At 39.6% G+C, this 14,526-nt stretch overlaps 2 protein-coding genes across 2 annotated transcripts in view; one reads left to right on the top strand and one right to left on the bottom strand.

The window, feature by feature from the left end:
• Positions 1-14,526, bottom strand: part of LOC114362177 (WD repeat-containing protein 7-like) — a gene marked incomplete at its 3' end in the record, with an annotated part of 111,354 nt that overhangs the window by 25,971 nt on the left and 70,857 nt on the right. The gene's annotated exons all lie outside the window — the stretch shown is intronic.
• LOC114362181 (larval/pupal cuticle protein H1C-like) lies at positions 11,062-12,073 on the top strand. Its single transcript, XM_028317474.1, has 2 exons — positions 11,062-11,142; positions 11,314-12,073. Exons 1-2 carry the CDS (start codon positions 11,131-11,133, stop codon positions 11,947-11,949), a joined length of 648 nt encoding a protein of 215 aa, XP_028173275.1. The 5' UTR covers positions 11,062-11,130; the 3' UTR covers positions 11,950-12,073.

Below are 14,526 nucleotides of genomic sequence, written 5' to 3'. Positions count from 1 at the left end.
GATAAAATCATAGATTCGCCTTGGCCGATGTTTTTGGCAAGGAAATCCTTGGAGTCATAAATATAAGTGATATTATAGCAGGTAAATAATATTAATTAGATATAAAGGCCGAGTTAATCACAGTCAATGTGTGATACATATTGCCAAGAAATGAAGGCTGAGTTCAAAATCAAGGTGTAATACTGCCATTTAAAAATCTATGCTCCCAAATTTTCTCAACGCTAGCCGATGTTGATTTTTCCCTGAAATGTAGGATAAGGTCACAGATACTAAATGGAGATGTGACAAGGGGGCGTGGCCGGTGTCGCAGCAATATGCCCAAAAACAGAACACATTGCTCATGTCAGCAATGATGACAGCAGCGACGTCATAATGTAAACAGTTTACATTGCTTGCGTAGTACTAAAGATTATTCGAACGTTGAGTACTGATACCGCAGTGGATAATGAGCACATATTTTGATTACTTTGTGTGAATTTCTAATGCGACACCGAGTTTCGAACTCAACGTATTAGTTGGCATCTCTCTATATGTCTATGGTTGGCACCAATGTTGGTCCAAATGCCTCTCTTCCAATCTGTAGATTTAGGGCTGATTTTTCAATCGTCGGATAACTTTTAACTGAAGAATAAGTTTGGCACATTGACAGTTTTAGTACGGGAAATATGTCAAAATGACAATGTTATTCTTCAGTTAAAAAATATCTGACGATTGAAAAATCAGCCCTTAGAAAACAGTATTGGCACCAAAGTATGATTAGCTATTTTCTAGATCGAATGGCGTTTGGACTTATGTTGGGGCAAACGTAGCGGTGTTATGCAAGGATTACTATTACGCACCTTGAATTCACAGAACCCATAGCAATTAAACTGTTTGCTCCATAATTACTGCCTAAGGGCTAGCCCTTGATAAAGACAGGCCGCGCCCGTTATAACCATTTACTTTTATATTTCTCACTCAGAAGTGGATACTTTGATTTGCCGCTGATAGAAAAACGGTTATAGATACTGGTATTATAAGTGCGAAGTCTTTGTCTGTTTCGATTTTATACGTCTAAGCAGCTGTACTAATTTAGATTAATTTTGGTATAAAGATAAATTTGATCTTGGAAAAAGAACTTAACTAATCTTTGTCTAAAAAAAACTTGGAAGTTGAAATTAAGACATGTTATAATTTGGACACCGAAATCCATCTTTTAGAAAGTCGCCATAACCACAATGCTAATAAACGGGACTATTCCCTCTTCTCGTTGCCACCGCTGCAACTCCTGTGTAGCCAGGATCTACAGTTTGACCGCCAATAAAAACCCAACCAGGGAAGGTCAAGTTTGTCTCGGGGGAAAGTTAAACTGTCATTGAATTTGGACCCGTAACGTAATTAATCAGAAGAACATAGGAGTTCGAAATTAAGGTTCTACTTCCGACGACAATGCTAACAGTCTTGTTGTATTTCTGCGTTTTTAAGATGCCGAGTTCTGCTATGGTTGTGTAGGATTCAGTTTGAAGCTCGCTTCCACCTTCAGCCTGATCACTTTCCATCTGGTGAGATGCATTCTTTTCCATTATGGTTAAAAAACCGGCCAAGTGCGAGTCGGGCTCGCACACCGAGGGTTCCGCCGTACAAACGTAGCGGTTTACAATTTATGACGTATTAAATCAAATTACTTACTTGATTCCGTTGCGAGTAGTGGCAAATTTCAAAATATGCGGTATGATTATTTTTTATTTATTTATTTTTCCTATATTTGCATTATAGGTAGGTACCTNTCACAGTTTAGAGGCAATTAGATTTAAGAAGTGTTTGATATGAATTTCAACTTTAATATCTCTACGCGTTCATGTGAAAAAGGGTAGGTAGTAAGTTTATAATTATTAAAAAAATATTTTATGTCATGTAAGCAAAAATAATATTTTAAATTTTATATAACTTCAAATTTATCATTTTCGCAATTTTTCCTTTATCTGTACTATATAACGTTGCTTCGTGCCGAATTTCAAGATTCTGAGTTCACAGGAAGTACCTTGTAGGTTTTGATTCCCTAGCGTGTGACGGAAATTCGTCTAAGGTGTCGGTATAAACTGCTGTATCTTTTGATCGCGTTAACTTAGAAGTTTGATTTTTTTACTTCTTAAAGGGACAATAGATCTAGGTATTTGGTATAAATTTCAATTTGATACCTTTATTCGTTCGTGAGAAATAAGGTAGTAAGTTTCATTTTATTAAAATATTTTTATTATATTATATAACTAAAAAAATGTAATTTTCGCAATTTTTCCTATATTTGCATTATATGACAATGCTTTATGCCAAATTTCAAGATTCTGAGTTTACGGGAAGTATCCTGTAGGTTTTGATTCCTTTGCGAGTGTCGAAAATTTGTTGAAAATATCGACATAATCGGCTGTATCTTTTGATTGGCTTGGTTTAGAAGTTTGATATTTTCACAGCTTAAAGGGACAATAGACCTGAGTATTTCATGTGAATTTCAGCTTGATACGTTCACGCGTTCTTGAGATAAAGGGTCTTGACAGACGGACGGACGGACAACAAAGTGATCCTATAAGGGTTCCGTTTTTTCCTTTTGAGGTACGGAACCCTAAAAAGCAGGTCAAGATATTTTCCATTGTGCAAACTATTTTTTGCGTTCGGCGTGAATGAAGTGGTAGGTATGTCTAATTATATGGTTTCTCTGGTACCGACCATTCAAGCTAAGCTCCATACTCTATGGCATCTTATGTAGTAAGGACAATCTGGTCAGGTGGGGATTCTTGGATGGCTCAACATGGAGTGCAGGTGCGGTTTTGTTCCCCAGTCGATGAAGCACCTGATGTCGTGCCCTGAGTGACCGAACAACTGCACTCAGGAGGATTCAATGAATGCTGCTGACAACGCCATTCTTGTAGCGTAGTTTTGGGCTGACACTGCGTAGGTTTGTTGTCGACATGACAAGAAGAAGAAGTATCTATAATAAGTGCAGTATTGCAACCAAAATACAGCCCGTTTTGCTGTCAACTATATGTATGTAATATGATATAATTAACCTAACTAACTATTGTACAGTAATAGTGACAAAAGACGTCCGTCGCACGAGGCTATGTCATTGAGGCTGACCATGGCTTGGAATGTGAAAGGTACGGTCATTTACAGGGGAAGAGCGATTGTAGCCGATTTAGTTGTGATAAGACAGTAATTATAATTATCCGCCATGTAGAAATTATAGTTATTATTTCAATAGACTATAGGTTAGTGAAAATTTCACATAAGTTTCCTAACTTCCCAAAGCTTAAACCAAATTACTGGTTTCCCTCAAAAATTAAGAGTTACGCTAACTCTTTTATACAGTTAAGAACTGGAATTCGCTGCCTGCTGCTGTTTTTCCCGAACTTATAAAACTAATTTTTGCAAGTAGGTTTTAAAAAGCAATTCTACACGTCTCAGTACTCTCAGTATTAACCTACTGCTTCGGAACAATAAATGGGCCAGTGTTGAGAAGAAGCAGCGCAAGAAACTCCGTCACTATTGTCACATTGAACATTATAATCCGGGCTTCTTCAAGGCGAGACTGAGGATTTTAGAAAGCATTTTGGCAACCCTGGATTGCTTTTCACTACTCGATCCCATCCAAAAACGCCATTTTACACGTGACCCTTTGGTGGCACTGGTGCTACCAGGATAAGGTAAGTTAGCCAGTTCCTCTGTGGTTCAGGATTCCGGGTGAAGCTTGCTTCCACCGTCAGCCTGATCACCACTTTCCATCATGTGAGTGAGATGCAGGACAAGAGCTTCTTCGATACCTACCTCAATAAATAAAATAATAACCAAGAGGTCCAAAGACAGTTCTACCGTTTACTTAAAACCTCGCTACCGCTTATGAACAAGCCACCGCAAAACTGTAGCGGAGAGAATGTCTGGGCGGGGTGACGCGGACACACGTCATTGCTCCGAGAACAAATATTATTAAACTACTTTTCCGTGGGTGTTTCCCAGAAATATGTCCTTTATTTTATAGTCACTTTGATTTCCTATTTTTGTGCAGATGTTAATTGGATTTGTTTAAAAATTAAGTGCATGATAACGCTATAAAAACTCGAACTCCTCTTGTTCTTCTGATCAATTTCGTTGCGGGTTCAATGACAGTTTAACTTTCCCCCGGGACAAACTTAACCTTCACTGGTTGGGTTTTATTGGCGGTCAAGCTGTAGATCCTGGATACACAAGAGTTGCAGCTGTGGGAACGAGAGGTGGGAATAGTCCCGTGATAACACTATAAAATAGCTTCGCCAACCCGTCTGGCCAGCGTGGGGAGTGTAGGCCAAACCCTCCATTTGCCTCTGGTAAATTAGAGAGGGTCGTGCTCCTGCAGTGGAGACTAAATGACCTGATGACGATAGCAGAATTTTCATACACTAAGCAACTTGTGGACGATTTGATGACTTTATAAAGGTTGCAGGAAGGCCGAATGCAGGCCGCTGCCAACCGGCCAATCTGGAAATCATTGGGGGAGGCCTATGTTTAGCAGTGAACGTCCCGTGGCTGAAATTATGATGATGATGACGATCGTTTCGGAGCTTTGATGCTACAAACAGATAAAGAGATACACAGAAAACCCCACTCTTTTGCATCGGGTCAGTTAAAATAATACTCTAATAGAATAAAAATAAAATATATCAAGATGAATTTAATCTTAAAATTGATCATTTCTACTCTAATAATAAGTTTCGGGCAACAAAGATGTATGATTGAAATCAAGATCGTATCTGTTGTTTCTTATAATTTAATAACTACCAGATGTTCTTGATAAGGATTATAATAGTTATTCTATCTTTAGATTAATTAATTCAAGAAATTAAGATTGCTAACTACACACANGGTGTGTGTATTATAATAAAATTTTACCGTCGCTTATACATCAGACTAAGTATTTTTGTTGCTAAATACATACCTCCTATTATAAAAGCTGTGCCTTAGTGCACACAAAACTTGATAATTGCAGGAAATATAAAGTTGGAATGGCACAATTTCGCCGCACCTATCGCTAGGAAATCTTGCGGGAAAATCAAGGAGTTACTTCCAAAAACATACGAAGCTCTTACGAATCTACCCTTTTTTCCATCAAGAAATGCTTTGCGTCCCTAAAGGCTAGTGGGTTATGTGGGACTCGCCAGAAGGGTGCCTTCCCGGTAGAGTAGACTAATGAAACGGAACCGCGATTTATAGTCCTAAATTTTTAAAATTAGTTCAAAAAATCAAATTGTCTAAGATGGAAATCGAACCCACGTCGGGTTCATCCAGTAGCTCAGATGGAAGAGCAGTCGCCCGGCAAGCGAAAGGTCGTGGGTTCGATTCCCACCTTGGGCAGTTCGATTTTTTTCAAATTATTTTAAAAATTTAGATCGAGAGGTGATTCTTAACGCCAGAATTGTTTTATTAATTATTTTCCTATTTGTTCATTCGTCCGCAGCTTACAAATCTACCACCTTGCCCTACCAGCGCTTCGTGACAAACATTTGGCAAGTTGTTTACCGGCTCATCATCATCAATTAAGCCACAGGACGTCCATTGCTGAACATAGGCCTCCCTCAATGATTTCTGGATTGCACCCAGCCTGCAACTTTTATGAGGTCATCTGACCACCTTATGGGCGGGCTTCCCACGAAACGTTCAAGATTGAGTCTGCCGGTTACTTTAATACTCGAATTAGATCATTGTACAATGTCACTTACACTTTCAATTCCTGGTAATCTATACTTATATTATAAAGCTGAAGAGTTTGTTTGTTTGTTTACTTGAACGCGCTTATCTCAGGAACTACCGGTCCGATTCGAAAAATTCTTTCAGTGTTAGATAGCCCATTTATTGAGGAAGGCTATCCCAACTAATATTATAAATGCGAAAGTAACTCTGTCTGTCTGTCTGTCTGTTACGCTTTCCCGCTTAAACCTCGCAACCGATTTTGATGAAATTTGGCATAGAGATAGTTTGAGTCCCGGGAAAGAACATAGGATAGTTTTTATCCCGGTTTTTGAAACAGGGACGCGCGCGATAAAGTTTTTCTGTGACAGACAAAATTCCACGCGGGCGAAGCCGCGGGCGGAAAGCTAGTAGGCTATATACCATCACGCTAAGAGTAATAGGTGCAGAGCAAAAATTAAAAATATTGCGAAAACGGGTTTTCACGCGTACGAAGTCGCGGGCACAGCTAGTCGAATATAAAGGAATCTAGAAACCATTATTCTCCAGGGTCATAGCCAAAGTCTAGTTGTCTATGCCCTGTTATTACGTAATTCGATTGAGAAATAACTCGCACAGTTAACATAAAGTTAGTCTACAGTCCAAGATAACTATAATTACATACCCAGTTAAAGTATATACTTGCATCGCGGCACTAATAACTGGGGATTAGTGATGGGGAGTTAAGTATCGATATTGGTCACAGATCACAGAAACTAAAGGGAGATGTGACAAGGGGGCGTGGCCGATGTCGCAGCAATATGCCCAAAAAAGGACACATTGTTTTTGAAAGTAATCATGACAGCAGCGACGTCATAATGTAAACAGTTTACATTGCTTGCGTAGTACTAAAGATTATTCGAACGTTGAGTACTGATACCGCAGTGGATAATGAGCACATACTTATTTACTTTAAGTGTGTGAATTTCTAATGCGACACTGAGTTTCGAACTCAGTGCATTCGTTGGCATCACTCTGTATCTCTATGATATTGGTGGACGATAAACAAAATAATGTACAGTCGATTGCAAATCTAAATAGTATACATTTTTTGTTTTTAAATAGCGCCTATTTCAACATAATATTATGTTACATGATTTGTTTTTAAATGCTAATGGATGCTTGTTTTTGAGACCAAACAGTCCGGAACGTGGAGTTAAATTAGAAAATTAGGATAGGTAGGTACCTAGATCGAAAATAAATGACTAATCGCTATTTCTCCGCATTGTGAACATTCTTTGTAGCCAAATCTAAATATTATAACTCAAAGGTGACTGACTGACTGACATAGTGATCTATCAATGCACAGCCCAAACCACTGGACAGATCGGGCTGAAATTTGGCATGCAGGTAGAGTAGATGTTATGACGTAGGCATCCGCTAAGAAAGGATTTTACGAAACTCCACCCTAGTCGCGGGCGGCTGCTAGTATTATATGAAAAGCAAAACTGATTGTATCGAGACTTCTGTTTTTTTACTTTTCTTTCTTACTTAAAGGCCTCCAAAACTTGGCAGTGTCGCTTGATATATCATCAGGTCATTTAGTCTCCACTGCAGGAACACGACCCTTACTAATTTACCAGATGCAATGGATGATTTGGCATACACTCCCCACGTGTTGGGCAGGAGAATATTGTCGTTTGACACATCGTACAGCTGTCGATTTGATATTATCGAATATCGATCGACTATCGATACATCGATGTTGCGCCGGTTGTCGACAACACTACAGTATATGTATAAAGGTTATTTTACCACGCCATCGCAGCCGGTATAACTATTTCTAGTTCTAGCCAGGAATTTGATATTTGACGTGTCGCTCTGACAAATAGGAGGGTTTGACGATAACTGTGGCAATTTAATATTGTTGACTTAATTTACCAAGATAAGATCTTATAGGTACCCTCTTATGTGGTTAAGTAGTTTAAATTGATCTATTTTTTGGAGGTTTCCGAGGTTATAAGTATATGTATATCGTGGGGGCTTATATTCTTGGCTAAAAGCACAGCCATTTCAAACTAAAAATCACGTCATTTCGGTCATTGAAGTTTAATTATTTTTACCCGACTGCGCCAGAAGGAGGGTTGTGTTTTTCAATATATTATTTTCAATTTTTGGTTGCGCTGAGTGACTTGGTTGACTTGAAAAAAGTTACAAGTAATGACGTCATCAGTTAAATTGACAGTTTAAAAAAGATTGATTGGTGGTGTGTGTGATTGCCGTGTGGTGACGGCAGAGTAGAATACATTTGTCACCAACCCCTACTCTTCCCGCGGGTGTCGTAAGAGGCGACTTAGGGACTACACATCAAACAGAGAATGGGCAGCAGCGCTCTCTGAAAAACATCAATCTTTTAAAATGCGATCTCCAACCCGCCTGCCAAGCGTGGAGATTATGGCAAAACCCTCCACTATAGTGGAGGAGGCTCATAGTCCAGCAGTGGACTGTAAAGGGCTGTTGATGTTGATGTTGGTGGTGTGACAGTGTGAAATGTCCAAATGAACTGTCGAGTTTTCGGCGACGAGAGCAAGAAACTCAGTCACTATTGTTATTGATAGCAGTATTTTCCCAAATATAAGTGTATTCTCTCTTCTTAACTAAAATCTAAGAGGTTCCGTTGCCCTCATACCCTCTTCTTTAAACAAAGAGGGGTCATATGGACGTCCCATCATAAAACTAAAGGCTTGCGACACTCCGTGTGAACTGTTGGTCGCGTGACAACGTATCTTGGTACCACTTTGACGTTTAGGGTTGTCACTAGAACATTATTAATAAAAGACAGACAAGTAAAGGCTTTTTAAAGTACTCTAACTGTCATCACAAACGCTTTTACACGCCCCAATATTACTTTATAACCTTGCCACTGCTTCGGGACAATAAATGGGCCAGTGCTGAGAAGAAGCAGCGCAAGAAACTCATTCACTATTATCAGTCTCTTTTTCAAGGGTTTACAGTCTCCGTATAGTGTGTTTAACTGTGCTGCTGTTCCTCCTATATTCTTCTGATTAAATTTGTTGCGGGTTCCAAGACACTATCCCCGGGGACCACTCAAACTTCACTGGAGGCCAAGCTGTAGATCCTGGGTATACAGGAATTGCATTGGTTAGTCCTTTAACATGACAGTTAAAGGACTAACCAATGCAATTCATTACATTTCAATAAACCATTGAATTACAAAAGATGTAAACTATTTACAGGTTACATAATCATAATCACGTAATTTAGTCTCATCTCCAATTTACCAGAGGCAAATGGAGGATGGCCTACACTCCCCAGGGTGGCCAGACGAGTTGGGGAGGCCTGATATTCGCATTATTGTTCCTTAGTCTCAAATGATCTCAAGAAGTAGAGTATGGCCCTATTCTAGGTGGTTATATCCATTTCTACTACTAACCACATGGATACGAATTACATTCCTGTTTTGAAGTCGGGTAGAAACTCAGTGGCAACCCTATCATTGTATCACGTTTAGTTGATCATGCAGAGCTTGCTTAGTACTCCGATTGACCTACTCGACTTCATTGTTGTTTAAACGACTAATTTTCGACCTTATCACTGCTGTTTAGGGTACATTATCCTTTAAAACATCAGTGATAGGTATTTTATAACAATGCTTTGCAAAGTTGTGGTCTTTTTAATTTCTTTTGTATGACCAAGAGCTTTATTTAAGAGCTAGTAAGCGCTTTTAGTGTCTAAATAGGTAATGCAAGGTCGTAATCTCTAAATGTCTACACGATTAAACATAGAGCTGACAGTGTAATTATTTAAAACTTTATTGCACTTATTACACAAGTGTAAAAAGGATTATTTTAATGCCATATGACATTCCTTTTTGGGCGGTGCAGATTTAGCATATAATAATAAAACTAGCGGCCGCCCGCGACTACAGTGTAGTTTCGTAAAATCGGTTCTTAGTTAGCACCTACGGGATCTAAAAGTAACCCCCATGCAAAATTTGAGCCTCCTAGCACTTCTAGTTTCTGAGATTTCGGGATGAGTGAGTGAGTCAGTCAGTCAGTGACCTTTCGCTTTTATAAATATAGATAACCAACAAAAGAGGAAAATTGAACATTATGTATGTATTTGAAATACACATATTCTAACATGCTGTCCAAGTCCATCCATACAATACGTGAAAATAGTCCAGTCTGAAAATATGTCATACCAAAATCGCTGAACTAATTTTGATAGTTATTGGTGTAGGATGTAATATTTTTATGGCGAACCAAAACTTTAATAAGTTTAAATATGGGATGTTTTGTTCATTAAGGGCGTGCGAGAAATTAAGACTTTCTGTAAGAGATTCCAATTAAAATTCACATGGGCGAAGCCGCGTGCAAAACCTAGTACAGTATTTAAGACAAGGAAATGGTATTCCTACAAATCACAAAAGCGTCCAACTATGCAACCACTAGACAGCCGATTCTCTATCGAATTCGATACAAACGCAAAGTCCTGCCGAGAATGGTCCGTATTCAAACAAAACAAGGATATTAGGCAACCGTGTCTACTAGCACACTACTAGACTGTACACTTGGACGCGAAATAATGGCGTAAACTATAATATATCAGGTGAGATACAGACCAAGAGCTTCCTCTTTGTGGATAAAAAAAATATCTTTGCCAAACCGCCAAACCATGCAAGGAATGAGAGAAGTAATTTCATATAATAACTAAACCAAGAGAGAAACAACGTCGATTCAAAGCTTTGAATTCCATATTTTTCTGTAAACTCAAGTTACAAATTGGATTAATTAGGGTTTGAGGGAAAAATAGATACATTTTAGGACACCATATACAAAGCTTCAGTAAAAATAAAAGCTATGTCCAGCATAATGCGAGTAGTAAGAATAAGTCAAAAGTTTCCGTAACTCGTAATTTTTAAGAATTACTGGACTTAAAGTAGGTACCTATGTAAAAAGTGCATCCCAAATTTGACAAAAATAGACCGACCAAAATACGCGTCGACGATGGACTTTAACTTTGACAAACCGTCAAAAATTTGTCAAACTCCATACAAAAAACACCGGTTATCGTCGTAGTTACGGTCAAAGTTAGGTGGTGCAACTCAGCCTAAAATTCACGTCAGTTTTCCACGACCAGCAACACTACATTCCACGATGACGTATAATGACGACACGACGCCGCGCGTTTCGTATATTCCCGACGCCGCGCTGCATCGTTGTTCACGCGTGACCTTGGTAAAATAAATTCCCATGGGAATCCCCAATACGATGAAAAATGTAATGATAAAATTGTCGGGCTTCCTGCACCCTTCCCGCCCTTGACAGCGACGACTTTCTTTTATTCGCGTGTTCCGTTCCGCCCGCGTATAAATACCGTCGACGACGAAACGAGAGCAATCAGTAGCTTTCGAGCAGTCTACCACAGAAGTGCACGATGAGATTCCTGGTCAGTTGCGAGTACAGAACGCGGTCATTTAAAAAATATGTGATTTGTGAATTTAGTGCTGTGCCAGATTTTAAAAATTAAAAAATATTTTGTGACGCAAGGATCAGATTTCCACAGTTTCCCAAACTGTTGTGCCGGTGACGTGTCAGTGATTTGGGACTTTGGTTTCAGATTGTCGCCGCCGCCGTCCTCGCCTGCGCCGCAGCCGCGCCCTCCGGCGCCCTGCTGGCCGGGCCCTACGCCCATGGCTACGCCGCCCCCCTGGCCCTGGCCCACGCCACCCCCTTGGCTCTGGCGCACGCTCCAGTAGCCGTGGCCCACGCTGCCCCCGCCTTGCCCACCATCTCTCCCGGAGACATCCACGCTGCCGCCATCGATGCCCACGTTGACGCCTCGGACCACGCCCGCGCCGCCGTCGACGCCGCCCGCGAGATCCAAGGCCAGGCCATCAACGCCGCCGAAGACCACTCGTGGCAGGCGCTCGACGCCGTCAAGACCCAGCAGGCCGCGCTCGACGGCGCCGCCGCCGGCGTGTCCCCCATCCTGGCCAAGCAGATCGCCGGACACGCCGCCTACGCCGCGCCCGTGGTCGCCCACGCCGCTCCCGTGGTCGCTCACGGCTACGCCGCCCACGCCGCTCCCGTGGTCGCCCACGGCTACGCCGCGCCCGCTGTAGCCTACGGCGCCAGCCATTCCGTCGTGTCCCAGTCTCTGTCCCAGTCCCACCCCGCCCCCATCGTCCACGCTCCCGTGGCGTACGCGCACGGCGTCCATGGACTCGCCCACGGATACTCCCATGCTTGGTAATTTCGACAACTGTGATAGTCATTTAGGTACCAAAAATAATAGTCAATTTTCGGTTGTAAATAAATAAATTAAAAAAACAGACGCCATAGACGAGGATGAGTGAATAAATGAAATAGTAATTTCACTAAATGTTTTCATTTCCTGAACTGATACACAAACATATGAAGCTTTCCCCATTCCAGACTGGTCACTGGCCTTAAGTTCCATGACATATGAATACTATTCTATTCACACTAAGGTTAATGATTGGTTCGAATTGATTTTGCAAAGATAAGCGTAAGGTCAGAAATACTAACAAAACTACGAGTATATTTAGAAGGCAGGCAGTTATGTGACATTAAACTTGATTAAACTCGACTCATAGATATATAAAAAAAACTGCAATATGAACAAGTATGACAAGTCTTGTCACGTACTCGTAATTATTACCTATGAATTACACATGAAGCTGTTTAATTTTGTCTACTATGGGATTCTAAATTATTTGAATTTTTATAAATGGGCTACTTTACAAAAAGTTTGAGAACTTCTGGCTGATGCTCTGGACTCTACTTGGACTGACAACAATATTATTGTAGGGTTGTAGTACTGTTATGTTATTTATGTTTATTAATTATTTATTTATTTTAAGTTCGGGGATGCTATAATAGGTTTAAATTCTCGTACTCTAGAATCACAAATAATCAAAATGTTAACTAAATGTCAAGGTATTTTACAAGATCACACATTTTTCACCTCGCCAGCATTTCTGGACTATTATGGCAAGTACCCAGAAGAACCGGAAATAAATTAAATCACCACTGCCTGCCGTTTAATGTAAGTAAATAAACTGCAAGTTGTGCTCGCATATTAAGCACAACCCATTAATTGATATTTAGATTTAAGTCGTTAGTATTGTTAAATAATTACCCCACTATCAAGATAGATTACGTTACTTCAAGTTAAATACTCTTCAGGAACGCCGCTGTGTGCTTGATAATTCGTTTTTATACAAATTGGTCAACGGTGCTTTTGACTGCCCTAACCTTCTCTCAAAAGTTAATCTAAACGTTCCCTATAAGTTGCCTAGGATATCCCGATACAACTTGTTTGCGACCAGGAGCTCCAAATCAAATCTAGGTCTGTTTTCCCCTTTAAATAGAATGTTTAATCAATACAATGCCCTGTCTAGGTCCAATAATGTTAATGTTGATATTTTTTTCCTTAGTTTACGTAAATACAAGTCCACATGCTTGGACAAATCTCACCGATTTGAACAAGCATAGGGACTTCTTTACACCATATTAAATAAGTATTTTTAGTTTTTAATCCCTAATTGCTGTTGCTTTAGTCTCTAACGCATGATGTTTTCACCTATAATTAAGTTGGCATTTAACAAGTGTCATTTTTTTATAGTTACTTTTGTGAAGCCTCAATGTAACCTTGTTGGTGTTCAAATAAATAAATAAATAAATAAATAAATAAATAAATAAATAATACATCCTTGGTGATAGAGCCCACATAAAAGTCACTGTTTCTACTAAATAGAGTTCTTCACATCGAGCACTGAAAAATTAAATAGTTTGTCTGTAATAAAGAAAAAAATATCACGATAGTATTCAGGGTAAGATATAGAGATATGGATTAAGGGTTTCCCCCAAGACGAACTTGACCTTCACTGGTTGGGTTTTTATTGGCGGTCAAGCTGTAGATCCTGGCTACACAGGAGTTGCAGCGGTGGGGACGAGAGGTGGGAATAGTCCCGCATATGGATTTTCGTGTATAATTAAAAATAAAATTATCTTTTTACTTCTTACATTTGATGCCTAAAACGCAAAAAATAAGCTCTCTAAAGATTTAGTATATTCCTGAAGGAATGTATGAATATTCAGCAAATCCGTTCCCAAATCGTATACGTCATTATGGTGTCAGGCACACGTTTGGAAAAACGGTGCTAGCGTGGATTGGAAGGATATCGCACATAATACTGGTCGGAAGTTTGAGATAATCCTGCATTTCCGGTTTAAGTGCTAAGGTTGTATTAACGCTATTAAGAGCTAAATGATGTCATCATTTAAGCCTTTAAATTAAAGTGAAAATAAACATCAAATCTTATTACAAAACAGTATCTAAAATGCCCGGAAGTACTTGACAGACATTTAATGTATTTGAATACCAAGAAGTACTCTAAAGTCATACCCATACGAAACAACTTGCCGAAACGACCTTGATATTTTGTTATTTATTAGGACACCTAACAAGACAAACACCCATACAAGGCAATGAATAATTATAACTAAAAAAAGTTATCAAACTAATTATAACACCAAAACATAGCACCACGATAAATAGTAAGTATAGAAAGAACGTACGAAATTAACCTTTAGATCCACAAGGTTGCGTGATTTACAGTAGTTTCGTGCTCCAGACTAATTAAAAAAACTAATATAAAAATCCCAACTAATATTATAAATGCGAAAGTAAGTCTGTCTGTCTGTCTGTCTGTCGGTTACGCTTTCCCGCTTAAACCTCGCAACCGATTTTGATGAAATTTGGCATAGAGATAGTTTGAGTCCCGGAAAAGAACATAGGATAGTT

The sequence above is a fragment of the Ostrinia furnacalis genome, unplaced genomic scaffold (genome assembly GCF_004193835.3).
Source record: "Ostrinia furnacalis isolate ACB-3 unplaced genomic scaffold, ASM419383v2 OfSCF6247, whole genome shotgun sequence".
In the NCBI taxonomy this organism is placed as follows: domain Eukaryota; kingdom Metazoa; phylum Arthropoda; class Insecta; order Lepidoptera; family Crambidae; genus Ostrinia; species Ostrinia furnacalis.
The sequence above is the reverse complement of the archived record's forward strand: the minus strand, read 5'-3'. Positions and strand labels throughout refer to the sequence as shown.